Raw genomic sequence first — 19,860 nt, 5'->3', positions numbered from 1 at the left:
GGCCATGAGAATACAGATCATGAGCTTTTCTCTGCTGTACTTCTGTGTGAAGTAACTGATATTAAGACTTGACAGTAAATAATTTTTGTTGCGTGTTAACCACTAATCATTGATTAGTGTCGTTATGCTTGACCCCTTCATTCTGACAATATATTTTTCATATCAGTCTTGCTACCTTGAGATGACTTTGTTCAGCTTAGGAGAGACTTATCAAACTAGAGGAATTAGATATGAGGCACTCTGTGAAGGATCTCCGACCCTGCCAGACTCGATAAGCTAAGAAAATGTAGGTTAGACAAAAATTTTTTTGAGGTTAGACAGACTTCCCCCCCCCCCCCCTTGGTGCCCTCGGAATTCCTCCACGGAGCAGCATCATGAAAATAATATGAAGTGCTTTGTGGAGAAAACTCAGAACCTGCCTTGTGCCCATAATTCCTTGTTCTGTTCATTGTTTTTTTAATGTTGATTTTGGCACATTCAGAGTTACTCCGTGGAGCTCCTCACGTCACCTTCATTAGCTCCATTGTTGTTAGAGTTCCTTTTGAAGTTGAATTCAATTGTTTTGTGGCAACCTGTGTAAAGTGAGAAATGCATCATTGGGCGGAAAGGGGTAAGATTTTAAAAGTTTCACTATGAGAGTTTCTCCTAAAGTGAATAAAATTGTTTTGTTTGTTGCAGAAATAGAATTCCAAAGCCCTAAGTAAATTGAAGGGAGTAGTGGAGATTATTACTAACCTCTTCACTGTGTCTGTTAATTTAACTAAAATGCCAAATCTAACTAAAATTGTTTGATGGTAGAAAGAATATAATTTAAAAGTATTTATTTCCTGTAACTCTCCATAATTGTTCTGAGTAACCTATTAAAGTACTTCAAGGCATGGTGCTGTTTGATAAAGGACAATGATTGTGTGTTTCATTTACAGTATAGTCCATTTCAAAGTAGAGCAACACCCTGTCATGACTATGGTGATACCTTTCTACACATGCCTGTATCTTTCACTATTAACTTCATCGCCTGTAACTTTAATTCTCATTTGCAAAGGATTATAGTCACAGGTGGTGGAATTATAGTGAGGGAGTATGTGTTGGTGTGAACGGGTGTGAATTGTGATGAGTGTACAGAACGGTACAGTATATTATAAACTAGAATTAACCCTGTCAGTCCAATGACTTGTTTTTCATTTTCTCTTGCTGTCTCCAAACTGTTTTGCTTAGCTTAGAGAGTTTTTTTTTTTTTTTTTTCTCTCCCCCAACTGGAGGGAATGAATAAAGCCTTCTTTCATCCATTCAGTACAACAGGCTTTTCCTAAACTAAATAAAGCCATCTGGAGGCAGCATGAATGAAATAAAAAAAAGGTCACTGGACTGGAGGGGTTAACAATACCTTGCTGTGGCTCAGAAACAGAACACCATACTGTTGTGTATGCTGTGCCACTGGTCTTCTCTTTCTGACGCGAGGTGGGTCAAGGAAGGTGCAATAAGATACTCAGTTTTCAGGTCTAAGTGTCATATTCGTAACCCATTGAGCCTGAAGATATCTCTTTCATATTATTCATATTATTCTTGCTTAATAAGCCCCTTCAGTATGAGAGGCTTTTCCTGAGTTGAATGAAATAATCCAGTAATAGCAAGAGTAAATTGAAAAAGACCACCTAAATTCAAGGGATTAAAATGAAAGATGATGGTGCTGGTAAGCCTCTTGTTTCTTACAGTCATTTGCGAAGCTTGCAGTGAGTTAAAAGTATGTTTGGATTCTCTCACTGCTGATGAGGAACCTTCATATGGTGGTCATGTGTACCCAGGATGGAGTGAGGCAGCTGTGCCATTTACCTGGGAACCAAACTTCCCCCTACAGTATTTCCTTGCACCTCACTGTGGGGAAGGGCTCGTGTCTGCCCCTGATGAGGCATTGTCTACCACAAGTGGGTGCCAGTTCTCTGCATGGTGTATGTACTGTTCTGTACCTGAAGGCTGGGCCCATAAAAGCAGTTACTTACCTGTGGTTGGCAAGTCTTTTCAGCCAGACTGATTGGAGTTAAGCAACAACAACCCTCTGCTGAATGCTGTTTTTTGTGGGATTCAGGCTAATTACATTTAATGGTCACAGCTGTTCCACAGGTGACTCTGGAATCAGGAGCTTTGGTACACTTTTGCTCTGTCAGTTTTGAAATACCGAATGGCCCAGTGACAAAAATTAGTTTGTCAATTTTAATTTCATGGTTTGTAATAAACCCCAGTGTTAATAATTCAACATTGGAAATAGACTTTTCACTGTAACCACCTGCAGGCAGTCTTGATATTAGTGGCAGATTGACTAATTTTGTTTCACAGTTCCATGAATTGCTTAAAGGAAAGAATTATACTTTAAAACTGTTGTACAGTATATATTTTGAGGATGTATTATTTTCAGCATAATTTTACCTTATTCACTCTTACTAGGCATAATAATTGCCATCTTTCCATCTTGAATACTGAGCTGTCAAAACAAGAATATGATGCTTGTCATGAAAAAGTGCAGAGGTATAGTATTGTCTTATTCTGCCATTGAGCTACTGGAAACAGGCTACAAAAGAAATGTCTTTAAGGTAAAGTGAAAAACCTTTGGGAGAAGACGGACTGGAACTGTTATTTACTCATTAAGCACACTCTGTGTCAGTATAAATACAGTACATTTCTTCCATTATGAGCCACTTATGGCTCTGAATTTCATTTATTGCTCTTTTAATCCCATCACTTAGAGAGATCCCCTATAAGCACAGTAAAATCATCAGATATGCTCAGGAAGGGAATTAGCTGCTGGGCAGTACATTCCAGTGGGCTTATAAATCAATGTTTTCTAAACTTATTACATCAACTAAGGAAGATTGCTGAAACTCCTCTTCCAAGATGATAACAGCATACTTTATACAGTGCATAAATGTAAAGGTTAAGATTATTATGATTGTCCAGCCTTATGCAGATGGTACAGTACCTTGTGGGGTTTACTTTGGTATGCTTTTTCCAGTTTACATATTTCAAGACTGTTTTTCCAACCTAATATTATACTTATCTTGTGATACTTAGACTGGGAATTGTTTGCACTCTATTAGCCATGAAACTGTTGTTGGCATCATTAAACATCTGCTTTTCCTGCCAGAATTTGAATGTTCAACCATAGGATGGCTACTTTGGCTCTGTTAGTACTTTCATTGTTCATTAGATGTATTTGGAATATATTAGAAATATATGATTTTTATTTTTTATTTTTCAGAATGCAAAGGGTCTCTCTCAAGCCTGGTAAAATCATATGTTATAAGAATTAAAAAAATCAATGTTCTGAAGCTAGTAATTCAAATTTTTGGTGGGAAAACACAGACAGAAAAAGTTTAAAGGGTTTACCATTTGTGGATATGTACATGTAAGCATCAGTGTGCTGTATACTGTACTTGTAGCACTGTTGTATATACAGTACCTTAGCAGTGTAAGTATGAGTTTAAATTTTTGTTCTGTATAAACACACAGCTGCCCACCCTTGTGCAAGTATTTGTAGGTATGTTATTGTTTAATCTTGTACAATACATAAATCTCTTCATTAATTCATTTAGTAATGTTTCTGTATTTATAGCCATAATAACTATTAATTTCCATTAAATGCATATCTTTGTCCTTTGTGTAAATAATATTTGGGAAAATGATTAAATTTTGATCCATGCAAGCATTATATTAAAAGTAGTGCAGTTTCCATTTGGTTATAATGTGTAATCTATTATAAATACTCCCTTGCAAGCCAGCAGTCTCCTTGTATACAGCTCTTAAATTTACTGTCATGCACATATCGTTGCTCACATAAACATATATTTAACCCCTTCAGTATTGTGATGGATTTTATATTTTATTTGTGTTACTCTCAGATATGGTACTGTATTCAGTTTAGATTTCACATGGTGTAGAGGTTAACTCCATGAATCTGATGGCATGTTTTTATATTTGATTCTTGCTGCCACCAGACAATTATAATAAACATAGGACAGACCTCTAGTACTTAAGGGTGTAATGAAGACTATATCTAACCCCTCCAGTTCGAAAGTTCTATCCTAAGGTGAATAAAGTCATCTGGTGATAGCAAGATTAGAGTAGATAATATGTCCTTGGATTGAAGGGTTAGAACTGTGCCTGTTCCCATGACAGTGAGGTGGCTCCTGAATAACACCATTCTTCGATGACAAGAATGAAATAGAGAAGACGCCATCACATCGAAGAGGTGAACCTCTTCGGCATGATGATGTCAGTTTGATTCAGCATTGAGAAGATGTCTTGTTGTGATGTGGTCAATGGAGGCTCAGCCCAACCCATCCAGATTGAAAGGTTTACCTTAAGATGATTAAAATTGTCTTGTGGTAACAAAAATGAATAAATAAGTAAACAAATAAATAGGTAGATACAATGGAGATTTGCTTAAAAATTACATCATAGGATTGAAGGGGTTAAACTTATGATCTGCTTCATCATAATGCTGAAGATCGGTATCAGTGGTATAAACAAGCCACTCCCCCCTATTGACAACAGGTATATGGCCGTCGGAGGAGATGCTGACTTACTACTGCCTTGGCAACCTGAACATCTTCGAGGGCAAGGTGGTGCTGGAGCTGGGTGGTGGCATGACTTGTCTGGCAGGCATGATGGTTAGTTACCCTTCCTCAGTGAATAATTTTAGATGATTATTTTTAATGGTTTTATTTATTATAATGTGATGTACAGGTTGGCCCATGTATTGTATAATGCTCCACTTTCACTCCACTGGGTGATTTCTTGTGTGTCGTGGGAATGGTTCAGTCAGTGTTATCGGTGTCCATCCTGCATCATTCATTCATTTCCTCCCTCACCAGCAGAGTGAACTGTCCCATCAACACATAAGTTACTGCCAGGTGAGTTTCTAGTGGAGCGCTGTTGATGGACCACGCTGTACAGGATATATGTGCAGAATATAATTTGTCCTTGTTCCGCATTCATTCGTGTTATACGGTGGCAATGACTGCCCTTGTTACATTGCCATGATCTTTTTAATGCAATCAGTCAACCACTCTCAATAATTACCCTGGCTAACAACAGATGATAAGGCACTAGTATAAGGTACTTTACTTCATTTACTGTTCATGGTACTGTAGGCTATTTTTTACATGATATTCACAGTTACCATTATGATTCTACTTTCCAAAATATTTCATTTTCCATAAAGTCTTTGGAACCAGTCATTTTGGATTTGAGAGTTTGTACTGTACTGCACAATAATAATGCGAGTGTGTGTTACAGGTTGCCGCCAGTGGTGTTCCCTCTCAGATGGTGCTGACTGATGGTAATGCTCTCTCTGTGAGTAATGTGAAGCGTGCACTCCAGCACAACACACTCCCTGTCCAACCCTCTTGTAGGTTAGTATATGGATGCTGCTGCAGTATTAAACCTGGAGTGAATTAGATCAGTTTTCTCAATCATCACTTCACCCCTTCAGTTTTAGTGATATTTTGTATTATTATTATCACTGTTACCAATTCATTCAGCTTAGGGAGAGACATTTGGTAGCACTAGGATTAAGGAAATTTGTCTGACCCCTCCAGTTCATAATATTTCCTTCTCAAGTAGGTGTTGCTCATATGAGATACAAGTATGGATGCTTCAGTGATATGATTACGCAATTCTTTCGTTTCACTTTATACTTTTATGTTGGGAGTTATTTCAGCTTATCTTCCATTTCCCTTCCAGATGTTATTTTTAATTCAAGATGAATAACAGCTTAGTTAAAATGACATGTGCTTCTCATTAATTTAGTATGTAGAGTGTTTCTTTTCTGTCTGTCTGTCTGTTTGTCTCTCTCTCTCTCTCTCTCCCCCCTCCCTTTTTTTATATGTACCCGGTACCTACCATCCTTCCTCTTCTTAAGTATATAAAGACATAACCAGTACTGTAGTAGAAAAGCAAGGGGATGTAAAGTTGAAAGTAGGAAGAGGGGAGCCATATGGTAATATTATTTACAGAGTGCTGCGGTGGGGTATGGAGGAGGAGATGGCCTCTCTACAGGGCAAGGTGGATGTGGCAATGTGTGCGGATTGGTAGGTCACACGTCATGGCTGCAGGTGGTGGTGGTCTGTATCACCACCACCAGGGGATGAGGTTATCAGGTCTATGCTAAACTTAATTTTCTGATTTTCACTGCATTGACTTCACTCAGCTGAGAATGACTTCCATATATAGCAGGTACCTGTTTAATAGATTTTTTTTTTTTTTTTTTTTAATGACAAAAGGAAGGTATCAGAGGTTGGAAACACGTTGTACTGTATTTTTCCTTCCAAAGAAATTCAAACATTAGTTCCTGAATCATGATTCATTTATTTGGAGATGCTTGAGTCAGAATGACTGGCAGTCATGCACTTGATGATAAAATCTTGATGTTATTTTGTCAGATGTAACTTACATAATGTACTGGTGAGCATAGTTCAGGTTTAATGGAAAATTTGAAGTTCAGCATAGATTTGCTATAATCTCAGAACCACGGTTGGTGTTGCCTTGCCGTTGTGACTGCTGCTGTTGACATAAATTCATATTTTTTTCCAAATGAATACAGGACTGTTGTAGACTTGGCTGGAATGCTTTTCTTTTTGTTTATGAATATACAGTATGCTTTTTAAAATTACAGGCACTGCATGGTAACAGTTGCTATACATGGTTGTTTATGTGTGTGTGTTTTCATGTTGTCTGTCTGAAGTCGTTGCTGTTGCTGTTTTATCACTGTCTGTTGTCTTGTAACTGTACTGTACTAGCTTTTAATGTAAAATATAATGTCTGTGTGATCTTGAAGTTCACTGTTTTGCACCTTCATTTCACACCAACTTGCTAAACTATTGTCCTTCCTTCCCCATACCAAAAATTTTTAGCAGCTATTTGTATTTTATGTGTTATCACAAAGCTGTTGAAACAAAAAATCATAGTCTCTGCATTGCATCATTGTTTTGATTAAAGAAAATTCAGACCCAATTTTTGTGCATATTTTGGGGGTAATGTTATATACCATTCATTCACCATTCAGCCCCAGTTTGTCCTTTATAAACAGGAGCATTGAAGCCCAGGGTGAGGCTAGTCAGTCCTGACATGTAAGGCAAAGGTGACCAGCCCCCACTTGCCTCTGAGTGGCATTATGTGATCAGGAAACCCAACCTCCCCCTACAGTTATGTCTTTGTTTAGCCATATCTTCCTTGCATGAATCTCTCCACAGCTCAATTCTTCCCACTTGTCAACGAACCTCATACTGTATTGACTGCACTGTGTTATGTGCAAATGTTTTACTAAAGAGGTGATTGGTTCACCATGTGTTTTGCTGCTGGTGAGCTGTTGTGTATCATAGCAACTTTGCCAGTCTGTTAATAATCCAGGTGTACCACTTGTTTGCTTTTATTAGAAGCCTTCACTGTATTAAAGAATAGTATGACATGCACTGCTGTTTATGCATGTTACATGTGTTTGTTCAGCATTGTGGACATTAATAGGCACTCTTTTTAGGAAGGTAAATTTCACTTTATGTGGTTCTAATACAGACAGTCTTTTTTTTTTTTTAAGTCAGGGATGTGCTCCAATATATCATCAAATTTTTTCTACAGTTAGTTCTTTTAATTTGAAGGAAACTGATAAATCAAATGTGTTTAGTTGGTAGCTGTGGAACTTTATTTATTTATTTATTTATTTACTGTGGACTTGCCTGCAAAAAATAGTGTAAAAGAATAATAAATTACAATAAGGGCTCACTGTATTGTGATGTAATTTTTGTAGTTCTTATGACCAGCTTGACTGGAAGTAAAATAAGTAGCCAAGACTAGTGAATATTTCTCCTTCAAGATGTCATTTTGAAATTTTTATGTGAACCACCTTTCCTTTTTATGCTCAGCCTTAAGAAAGTACAGGTACCTCCTGTATTCATTCATTCATTCATTATGTAATCCAGTGTTGCCCCATGACGAGCATATGAGCCCGGGATTAGGCAAGTTGGTCCTGACATTTAAGATGAGAGTGACCAGCCTCACTCATCCCTAAGTGGCATTACATGAGCAATCAACCCCAACCATCCCTTGGATATAAACCTGCACTGGCTCAATCCAATTGGAGCACCTTAAATACCCACTAAACCACCAGATGCCATCATTTGGTTATATGGTTACCACCCGGCATAATAAATGGTTTCCTGGTGTACAGGAAAGCAATTGGCTTGCCACTCAGTGTAGAGTTACCTGCAGACAGAAGGAAAAGGAAAGAAGGAAGGAAGAGAGGAAAGGACAGGCACCCGAGAGCAGCACTACATTGAGTGAGTGGATGGTGAGTGCCCCCACCTACCACTAAGTAACCTCCAATAACTAATAATATATACTCTTAGGGAATTAAACATGCTGTGATTGTATGTGAAGAATTTGTAAGCACTGTATTATTGTATATTGTTTTGTAATGAAAGGGTTAATTATATCTCTTCCGTTGCTGGCCTGCACCCCAGCCATATGTTGACTGTCTGTGACCCTATTTATTTTTGCAACAGCCTGTTCTTTGATGAGGGTCGCGAGAGCTTGGTGCGCACATTGGTGTCGGTGTTGGTGCCAGGCGGGACGGCCCTGGTGGTGGCGCCTGCACGTTCTGGCACCTTCCATGCCTTCGCTGCTCTCTGTCGCCCTTACTTTAGGGTGGCTGTGATCACAGAGTATGATAAGGTGGTGCATCAGCATGTTAGCAAGGTAAGAGGATGCTTACTTTGACACACCTCATACCAAGTAATTCTTGCACTGTAATATCTCACTTTTACAGCTCCATCTTCAGTACCATAATTCATAAGCTTTAGCAGAGGCTAAAAATCTTGTTACTACCTAGACAGTAAAGCATAGAAAGAAGTATTGTATGTGTGGAGGGAAAAGTGGAAGATTGAAGAGGTGCAGGTAGTCTGCTTTGCAATTTTTGCCCAGGTGTATTTTGATCTTCTGACATTTTCAGCTAGGTTCACGTTTTTGTTCTTGGCTCATGTGTAACCTCTAAGTACCCTACAGGGCTTTATTATTTGAACAGTCAGCACCAAAAGTCCTGTCACCTGCCCTGCTTCTGTCGCCATGGACATAGAAAATCAGGCTCATAAAACTGCAGCTGTCTGCACCAGGGTTGTGGAGTAGAGTCGGAGTCGTGGAGTCGTCTGTTTTTGGTTGGAGTCAGAGTCAGTAAAATTCCCAAGACTCTGACTTCGAGCTTTTTGGTTCTGAAATGGTATGAGTCATATCTTTTGAGTACTTTATTCAGTTTATTTTACAACCATGTATGATGGTTTATTTGTTTTGCAACCCTTATAAGTAGAGAATTTAAAATATAGATGTAAGAGTTGCATCTGTTAAAATTCTTGCATATTATTCATTTACCTGCATCATGCCTATGTGCCATATTATTAGTACAGTATATATATACTTAGTCGAAGTCGGGAGTCAGGAGTCGGGAAATATTATTATCGACCCCACAACCCTGGTCTGTGCTGATGACATTGGTCCGTAGCTAAATAAAGTCATCAGTGTTGGTTGCCGTGGATTTACAAGACTGATTATTTTTTAAGTCAGTGGAGAAAGAAGCAGGTGAGGTGACTAGACTTTTGATGCTCAGTGTACCTCTCCCTTCTTCTCTTGTCTACAGAGTGCACTGGACCCACACTACAGCGAGAACCTTCATTTCCCACTGCTTATGATCCTTCAGAAACTTGGGACCAATTGAGCTTCCTACCGCAGAGCAGGTCTAAGGGTATTTCTTTTTATTTCTTTTTTATTTTTTTAATAACTAGCACCAGTTTTGTGCACCTGAGCAGTGATAAGACAGCAGTAACAGCCAGTCCTTCTTCATCCACATCGAGGTTTGGGGTGATATCAGTTATTCAGATGTAAGTAAAGTTCTACGGTGTGAAGATAACCGCAGAGAAGGCTTGATATAATCATTCCATCCTGTCTTATTCCATATGGCTGTATCTTTGTGATTTGTACAGTTGTTTGAAATGGTGCTTTTATTTTGGAAATTGTTTTTGAGAGAGGTGCTATGCTGTTTGAATCACCCCAGCCAGTGGGTACCTTAACTGCACCTCAGGGAGTTATAAATTTGTTAATGAAGTAGTGACAGTTGCTGGTTTTCATCCAGTATTCTTGAATTTGCATATCTGATCATATGGAATGTCATTTGGTTTTTCTTGACATGAAAAAAAATGTAGGCTGTCACATTTTAGAGCATTTTGTCCCATGAACCTGGGTGACAGCCTTTCTTTAGGTATTCATGCAGCTACCAGACGATTTTATTCAGCTTATGAAAGACTTCGGAAAAACCTTTCATGCTGGAGGGGCGTATTAAGACTATATCTCACCCCTCGTATTTGAAAGTCTCTCCGAAGGTGAATAAACTGATCAGGAGATGGCATGAATATGACAAAAAAAGACTACCCAGGTTCATTGGGGTACATGAATTTCAAAGACTGCTGTGCCATCACCTGCTGCAGTTGTATGGGCCTTAAATCTGAATTATTGATACAGGAATGCCATGTTTGCCTCAGAAATATCTTAAGGAAGTGTTCTTAATTAATTGTCAAGAAATGAGTTGTATTTTCATAATGAGGAGCTTAGACATGTATGTAGATACATTAAAGTAGTTTCTTCATACAAAAGACAAGTCAGGGCTGAAAATTTTTGTAAGATGGAGGTGCTTACAGGCTAATTACATATATATTTACATTGTAGAACTTAACCCCTTCACTTTGATGACATATTTTTTAGTTTATATTTTGCTGTAGTTCTTCCGGATGGATTTATCAACTTAGGAGAGACCTTGAATTGGAAGGGATAGATATAGCCTTCATTAACCCCTTTCACAACTTGATGTCCCTCCTAAGTGTAGTAAAACTTGTCTGGTGGTAGAAAGAGTAAACTTAAACATATGCCACAAAAAGGTTAAACCTAGCCAGTTGCTGACATTTCTATACAAATTGGAGGGGTATATTTGTGGTAATGAAAATACCATAAGACATATGCATGGTGGTCCATAAATAGCACTCCACGGTGGTCCATAAATAGCACTCCACGGTGGTCCATAAATAGCACTCCACGGTGGTCCATCAATAGCACTCCACGGTGGTTTGTAAATAGCACTCCATTACAAACTCATGTGATGGTGTCATCTGTGTTGTGGAGATGGCTCAGTCTTTTGGTGTGGGTGTGGGTGTGGCTGTGGGAGCAGGAATTGAATAAATGATGCAGGATAGACATTGATAACTCTTACTGAGTCATCCCTGCAACACAAAAGAAATCACCTGGTGGAGTGGACTAGGAGCGTTATATACGAACCATCCTGTATATAAGGTAAGCGGTGCATTCATTGTTGACATCAGAGACAGTAAATGAAAATCTCAAGTCCTACCAGTACTATATAGGCATTGTTATTTATATTGTAGTACTGTAGATTAATATTTAAAGAGTCTTTCTAGTGCTGGACAGTTATCTTATTTTTTAATGATGACTCAAGGTGCTCTGAGGTTTTCAGTCAAGCCAGTCTCTGCACAGGAAATACAGTATATCTGATGAGATGAGTTAGCCACAGTTTTATGTCCAGCTGGATTTGCTGATTTGTTTTCCCCCCTTGCATGAGAAACCCAATACATAGGTAGCATCCCACTGCACATACCTTCCACTGGGCCTGACATGTGACACTAGAATGCCTCAAAATCCCTTCATAATAGTTTCCTTAAGTTTAGGCCTCTGTGTCATAAGGAGTAGTCCATGTATTGCACCCCCCATACTTGTTCATGAGTGTTATGGACACATCTTAGTCAGTATTACCATTGACTACCTTACATAATTATTAAAAAAAAAATACTGATTGTTGGTACTGTATATGTAGTAGAATAATAAATCTCGTGTCCCATATAAAGAGAGAGAGAGAGAGAGAACTGCTAATTTTGGTACCAGTACATGTATAGTAAGTAAATGTAACTGGTGTCTGGCTACATCATTTCAACATGCATGAATAGCCCACTTTCACACCCACATCAGCAGACTGAGCCGTTCTGTCAACGCGAGAATTGCCAGGGGAGTGCAGTACATGTTGTGTTGTGTGTTTTAGTCCCAGTAATATCATCCTGTGGTGGAAAGGGAGGTCAGTGATGATAATGATGATGATAGTTTCAGTATATATTCCCCTCAGGCATAAATGTCTCAGACCAGTGGAAGTTTGGTTCAGTGATCACCTCTTGACCCTAAACCTTTACAGGATTTGTGTCTTAATCAAGTCAAGGTTAACCCCTTCACTTCTGGGACAAACTGCAGTATATTGTTTTATTCCGGTTATTTCCAGATGATAAGCTTAAGGAGTCTGCTTTAACTGGAGAGGTTAGATATAGCCTTCAGTAACCCCTTCACTCTAAGAATCCTCCCTTAAGCTGAACCAAATTATCTGGAGAAAGAATAAAACAGAGAAACACGTTGTCAGTTTGAAGGGGTTAAGGTTGTCTGAGGAAACAGATAATATAGTGTTAAAAAGTGCACCTTACTCTGTGGCCTGTTTTTATGAATATCTCTGCTTTAACCACTGTTAAAATGTTCTCACAGGAGAGATTTTGATGATCGTATCCAGTAAGCATAGACTAACATGTATGAGACATTGTTTCTGCTCATCTTCCACCCTTACTACTGGCTGGAAGGAAGACAGGGACATGGTTAGTAGTTGGTTAGGTGGTAGTTTGAACCTCTGATAGAGTGCATTGGGATTAACTTTTCTCTCTCCTGTCTCCCAGTCCTTTCACCTTGTACAGTATTATTTTCCCCTTTCTCCCTCTCCCTCCCTCTCTAATCTTTCTTCACCCCTCTTTCTTCCTCCCTTTGTTTCATATCCCTCACCGTGTCCATCCTCCTCCTCCTTCTCCCAGTTACTGAGGAATAGTTTACGGTGGTGCTGTTACTTGTACAGTCTAGAAAACCTCAAACGAGTAACCCAAGTCTTTGTTTGATATGAAGTCCTGATGACAACTTCCTTTCAGCTGAGGAGAGGAGTCAGAGGTTGTAGGAACTATGTCTCACAGCTGTACATTTGGGTATAAAAGTTCACCTAGTATTTCACATCTAATTTTCTTCTGCTGGCTGTTGTTTTGAAGTTGGCAGGGAGTTCATTTGCTTCTCTTCTCATGGATGATGCTCTTTGATACAGTGCATCAGGAAGGAAAGTATAGTAATGGACAAGACCTAAGTGTGAAGTAGGTGTAGTGGAGCAGTAGGTGAATTTTTCATCCTTGTCTGTACACTAGAAGCGAAAATCATCCGTGATCCATGCAGTTAGTGAGAGAAATATTTCACATAGGCTGTGACAATCATTAAGAATATTAGAACTAGTCACATTGTCAGATTATATAGCTGTAGAATATATGTTTCAAGGGTCATTTTTCTCCATTAGGCTTTAGATATTCAGTAAGAAGTGGCTTATTTGTAAGGAGAGGAGTGGTTAATTCATTTCACAAAGCTGGCCTTAAGCTGTCCTAGGTTGGCACTGTATACCTTTTTTTCTCTAACTTGGCCTAAAGCTGCCCTCTCTTCCATGTTAAATGCTGAGTTGTAACAATAGATCAAGGTTAGAATAAGATGCTGATCACAAAGAGATGCTGTGGAAAAGATGCAGAGCCACAGTATTTTCTTATTCTGATATTGAGCTGTGTGAAATAAGCTGCAAAAGGATGAAAATCTGGGCCAAGTTAGAGTAAAAATAGTGTAGTTGCCACAGTATGTTAGGACCTTATTACTAAAGCTGAGTCTGAAGGTGTAGACAAGCCTAGAGTTTTTGTCAGTAATTTCTGAGGCATGTAATTGTCATAGAATGTGTTTATCTTTTCTGTTTATTATAATGTTGGCTGCAGTGTGATCATGACTACCAATTACAGCTGTTGTACAATGTGATTGACTACTCTAAGACCCCCAGATAGTATCAATATATATTACTTATGAACATAATGAAACTACTTACAGTCTTAAGGCAGTGTCAGTTATATGCCGCAGTTGAGCAACACCCTGACATTTGAACCTAGTGAGTCATATGCTGGAAATTCAATGATTCCCTCCTACCAGCACATTGCTGAGTGGGCATCAGTTGGTCAGTTACACTGAGCCAGTGATCATGGTGTAATTGATTGTCTAAAAGTACAATTTTTATTTTCTGAGTTAATTCAGGATTTTTTTCCTGACTGAGGGTTCGTGATAAGGGAAAAGGATTTATAAAACGAGCCTCACACACTTCACTGTTTAAAAGAAAGCATTGTTAGGGAAAGTGCTTTCATCCAAGTTAGTTGGGTATGCCAGAAATTTGTTAGTTTGGAACATTGGTCTCAGTAATGTTTAAATGCTGAAGAAGACCACTTTCTAAATGATGTAACTGTGGATAAATTGTAATGAAGTGCAGAAAGTAAGTAGAGTACCCAATTTCACAAACGTTGATTCGTTAGTAACAAAGATATTGAAATTATTCTTGGGCCTCAAAGTAGTGAATCACCCTGTATAGATGACTGTCAGAAATTAATGGGCTCTCCTTACTCCCTTGACCACTCAGTTTTAACAATATGGCTGTTAGAGTAAACCCAACCCATTTTTTTTAGTACCCTTTGCCCATTTTTAGAGCTGGGTACTGGGTTAGTAGAACAAAATCTGCTGGTATTAGCTTACGGGATTGTGAGACTGTTCATGGATTTGTAAAGAAGTCATTATTTTCACTTACCTGCCACCCTATGATTGCTTGAATGTGAAAAAAATTTTACCATAGCATTTAATTACTGGGAAAAACATTACTATAATTAGCTGACAGGATTGGTAGAACTGAATTCGGTTAGCCTACATGATTGATAAAACTGGAGTATAATTAACCTACAGGATTGATAAAACTAGAGTATAATTAACCTACAGGATTGATAAAATTGGAGTATAATTAACCTACAGGATTGATAAAACTGGAGTATAATTAACCTACAGGATTGATAAAACGAACCAGGCAAATTTGACTGAAATTAGCCTACAGCAGTGATAAAACTGGAACCGGTTAGCCTACCAAATTGATTAAACCGGAACCAGCAGGCCTACAGGATTGATAACACTGGAACCAAATAGGGCAAGATTTATGAAAAACTGCAAACTGGATTGCCAGAACCAGGCCAAGCCTAATCTTCAGAACTGGATACCAGCTGTAAAAACTTGCTCCATTTTTCCTTTTTAGTAGGCAGTAGGGCTAGGATGATGATTTAGAATGAACCACTGCTGTGTAGAAACCAGCCACTCCAAGACCACAATGGGTGCTAATTACTCAATGTATCCTCTGATGTGTACATATTTCTTAACATTATTGATTTGGCATTGTGTTTCCCTTATGTATTTTTGTGAGTGACGAGGGGCTGTATTGCCAGGTTAAGAGATTCTCTTGTATCTCTTCCTTAGCAAGTTATTTTGCATATTGCACACTAGTATTCTCTTTTATGGTATTTTAACTGTTTTAAATATCAGTGATGTTTGCATAGATATCATAGGGAAGAATATTAATGTACTGCAGTTAGATATGAATTAGCAAGGAAGAGGTACTAAGGTCTGATGCCCATGAGAGTATGGCCAGAGGTGTGTATTTGTTTAAAATCAATTCTTTAAGTACACTGTGTCCATTGTATCTGAGTAACCTAATTTTGTAGCGGTAAGACAGTACCAAAAGAGCTGAAATATCCAATTTACACTTACCTTTTGCACCAGAATGTAAATGTGCCCATCTGGAAAACAGCTTAAATACCAAAACAGAAAAGACAGAAGATGTCTTTGAATGGTTTTAAACATCTGAATTATTATTATTATTATTATTTTTCTCCTTGACTTGGGCTTGCTTTGCTTTTCAGACTGAATACAGGTGTGTTTGTGTACTTTTCAGAAGAAAAGAACAACATAGATTGTTACTGCTTATTGTTTTCTGTTGAGAAGACAGTTTTTAGAATTGAATCTGAAATTAAAAATCTGCCCATTTTGTATTCAGTATGTTACTGTAAAAATGGTAATGTATATATATATTTCATATTTATATATCTCAGTTTATTTGTTAGCAGACTGTGGTGCCAGAAGTTTAAGCAGCAGATAGTAGTAATTTTGAAGACTCACATGTATACATACCAAACTGTACTGACAAATAAAAATCTGTGAATTTAATGTTCGTACGAAGAGTAACATGGACTGTACTGTATTAAATTTCATGTAGAGTAGTCATGTATGTCGTATATAATGATGCTTTAATATTTAGATAAGTTTTCAGTTTATATTATACTATCAGAATATGAGATCTTCAGTCAGGATGATTCATGGAACCTGTCTGTCTGTTGTATGTTAACCCCCTTCGCTTCAGTGACATTTTATTCTCATTTATACTTGCTGTTGAAAGACAATTTTGTGCGTATAAGGATAGAGTGCTGTGCTCTGGCCGAAGGGTCAAGTCCACCCAAGGGTCACTGGTAGACATCAGGAATGGCATCTGGTCACAAAGTGCTACAGGCTCCAAGCCTAAGTCCTCTACCTAGGGGCAATGCCTTAGCCCTTATGGAAAAAAGGGGACATAGCATTAAAAAAAAAAAAATAACAGCATCAGTGCTAGATTTCTTAGGTGAGTCAAATCATGTGGAGGGAGCAAGAATGAATTTATAAATACAGTATGTTATCAGATTCAGAGGGCTAATGCCTTCACATTGTAGTTTGTGGTTATTGTAACCATCAGACAGTTTTATTCTGCATAGGTGAGATGTCTTGCAGTGAAGGTGTTAAGGAGCCCCCAATTTAACCCCTTCGGTTCAAAAAGTCTATCCTAATATGTGTCAGATTGTCTGGAGATAATAAGAGTAAAATGAAAATTCATCCTTTAACATCAAGGAGTTAAGATGCCTGTTGGCGGCATGCCTGATTCACTGAACCATGAGAAACAACCATGTTGCCATTACGTGAAGATTTGAGCTCTATGTTTGTGAGGGAGTAAGAAAGTCACTGTGTTGGAATTGAAACAGCAAAGGAGGTCTTTAAAGGTACATGTGTTGTGTGCTATCTCTTTGACACATCTGCTGAGGATTATGATGTCAAATGTGTGAATTATATAATGGATTGGCTGAAAACAATAATGCTTTGGAAAGTATAAATCTTAACTAGCTTCGAGTTAAAACATTTTTGGAATGTTGGCAGGTTTCAGCTAACTAACTAACCAACTAACTATATATATATATGTACAGTAATGGCAATATGCCATTTTCTCCACTTTAACGTGGTCTTGCAGTAACATTTCTCCGTTTTTAATGTTCAGCTGTAAAATGAGATTAATAATAGACTGTGGTGCTTGTCCCTAAGAGTTACTGTACTATAGAAAGGATGTAGAGCCATAGTATTGTCATATTGAACTGTTGGAGCTATGGTAAGTAAGCTGCACACAGACAGACAGAAATCCCAGCCAAGTAAAGGTGGATGAACTATCCATATTGTTTCAGACAGGCAACATGGATCATCCTGTTATTTAGTGTGTGTGAAAATGTATGCTGATTTATTGTAGGGATTAAGTTGTTAGTTCTCACTGTAAAATTGATGATGCCGTTGGTGGGCAGATTTTATTATATCTGTCTGTAGTAACTTCAAGGATTGGTTGTTAGTTAAAGTCTAGTCAGTTTTAATTTCTTCTTTTGTATTTACTATATATTTGTTGGCAGTCCAGTATTATTGTTTTACTTTATTAGATTATTCAGCATGAACAGTGTCCCAGTACCTGTGTAGACAATATGATGTAAGATTTTTATGTGGCATTTGGACTGTATTTACCCCAGACAGATAGGAACTGAACCCCTCTAGTCAGATGGCAGGTTCTTCATATATTTTTGGTACCTGTAGGGCAATTGTTTTTATATTAGGAAGTCTCTCTCACATTGATAGGGTTAATGGAGGCGTTTTCTCATCCCTCCAGTGCAAATTTCTCTCCCGACTTAATTGCAGTTGGCTGGAGGTAGCAAGACTAAACCAGTAGAACACATCATCTGACTAAAGAGGTTAATGATGCCTTTTCAGTGACCCACCTGAGAATTTTCCTGGACATTATTACTAAACCAGCTTCCTGTGATTTGCCACAAGACGAGGTTGTGTGTTGTTCATGTGGTTTGTGGTTCGTACAGATTATTGGTTTCACTTTTTGTGCTTCAGTTAAGAAAGTAATCCCTTCAGTCCAATGACATAAAATCATTCCTCATTAAAAGTCATTGAAAGTTGTTATATTATTAAGCTATCGATAAATGAACATCAATTCTTCACATTAAGTTGCCTGTGTTTCATTATACAGTATATTGTAGTTGCTTTGAAGTCAGAAATTAACATTTTTAACTTGTCAGTTATGAACCAAAAAACGTATCATTTAAAGCTGCCCCACTGAAAGTAGCATTTTGCCTGTGTACACCATAGACTGTTAAGTGAGGACTGATAGAATGTCTGACATTTTTTTGCTAACTTTGAATTGTTTTATTCAGCTTGGGAATAGAATTAAGATTGTGAAGGGGTTAATTGAGACTATTTAACCTCATCACTACAGCTGGTGTCTCCACAGTTAACAAATTTTCTGAAGTTAGCAAGGATTGACCTAAAAAAGCATCATTGGATGGAAAGGTTTACCTAGTTTAATCTTGAACCGAAATACTGAGTGAATACTGTTTTTTTTCTCTCTCTCTCTTTCTCCCTCCATATACAGCCCCTCTCTTGTCACTTGCATGTATTATATTATTTACTCAGGTGATGTTGGGTCCTATAAGCAACATATTTAGGCCTTGGATTGTGTCATTTTTGAGTAAGACAAGACACTTAATGTAACTGATGCCAGACACTTGTCCATCCATTCAGCCTTCCTTAGTTGTGTGATTAGAGTACCCACCCTCCACCCCAGGATATCCACACAGTAAGTCCTCATTATAAGGGGCCTTTATTTATTTTATTTTCATTATTATTATTATTATTATTATTATTATTATTATTATAATTATTCTAATTATTTGTGGTAGGTGGGGGTGCTCACCATCCACTCACTCAGTGTAGTGCTGCTGTCAGGTGTCTGCCTGTTCCTCTCCTCCATCCTTCTTTTCTTCCATCCTCTTCTGTCTTTCCTTAATTTTTTCCTTGTTCTTCTGCCTACAGGTGATTTTACACTCCCTCTTCTGTCTTTCTTTCCTTCATTCTTTCCTCGTCCTTCTGCCTGTGGGTGACTCTACACTGAGTGACAAGCCAAATGGTTTCCTGTACACCAGGAAACCATTTGCTACGCTGGTTGGTAACCATACAACCAAATTTTGGCTCCTGGTGGTTTAGTGGGTATTTATTGCACTCCAGTCGGATTGAGCCGGTGAAGGATTCTATCCAAGGGGTGGTTGGGGTTGATTGGTCATGTAATGCCACTCAGGGATGAGTGAGGCTGGTCGCTCTCATCTTAAATGTCGGGACCAACTGCCTAGTCCCGGGCTCCTACGCTCCTCATGGGGCAATGTAGGATTGGATGATGGATGGATGGATTATTATTATTAATATTATTATTATTATTATAATTATTATTATTATTATTATTATTTTATATATATATTTTTTTCAGTGTTCTTTTTGCCTCAAACTCCCTCCATTTGGTGACATACATTACATTATATTGATGCTATTGATGATGAAATTCTTGCTATTACCAGGTGATTTTGTACATCATGAAGGGTTAGAAGTAGCCTTCATTAACACCCTCACTACTAGATGTCCCATGTACAATGTTGTCTAGAGATAGCAAGAATATAGTAAAGGAAATAT

The 19,860-nt window shown here is 38.1% G+C and overlaps 3 protein-coding genes across 3 annotated transcripts in view; 2 read left to right on the top strand and 1 right to left on the bottom strand.

Moving 5' to 3' along the window:
• The window catches only part of LOC145394374 (calmodulin-lysine N-methyltransferase), a 29,041-nt gene extending 19,290 nt beyond the window's left edge, over window positions 1-9,751 (top strand). The window contains exons 4-9 of the mRNA XM_080268244.1: window positions 4,546-4,661; window positions 5,290-5,405; window positions 6,009-6,083; window positions 8,550-8,742; window positions 9,613-9,615; window positions 9,674-9,751. Coding sequence (XP_080124370.1) covers window positions 4,546-4,661; window positions 5,290-5,405; window positions 6,009-6,083; window positions 8,550-8,742; window positions 9,613-9,615; window positions 9,674-9,751 — 581 coding nt within the window. The remainder of the gene's footprint in view (window positions 1-4,545; window positions 4,662-5,289; window positions 5,406-6,008; window positions 6,084-8,549; window positions 8,743-9,612; window positions 9,616-9,673) is intronic.
• Window positions 1-19,860, top strand: part of ppan (Brix domain-containing protein peter pan) — a 293,924-nt gene that overhangs the window by 41,371 nt on the left and 232,693 nt on the right. The gene's annotated exons all lie outside the window — the stretch shown is intronic.
• Window positions 11,176-19,860, bottom strand: part of LOC145394339 (uncharacterized) — a 44,577-nt gene continuing 35,892 nt past the window's right edge. Inside the window, exon 2 of the mRNA XM_080268216.1 lies at window positions 11,176-11,239. Within this exon, the coding sequence (XP_080124342.1) occupies window positions 11,176-11,239 (64 nt within the window). The remainder of the gene's footprint in view (window positions 11,240-19,860) is intronic.

The sequence above is a fragment of the Coenobita brevimanus genome, chromosome 27, assembly GCF_032717465.1.
Source record: "Coenobita brevimanus isolate Jiangsu-jjx chromosome 27, ASM3271746v2, whole genome shotgun sequence".
Taxonomy (NCBI): Eukaryota; Metazoa; Arthropoda; class Malacostraca; order Decapoda; family Coenobitidae; genus Coenobita; species Coenobita brevimanus.
Note: the sequence above shows the minus strand (reverse complement) of the source record. Positions and strands in the feature narration are given on the sequence as shown.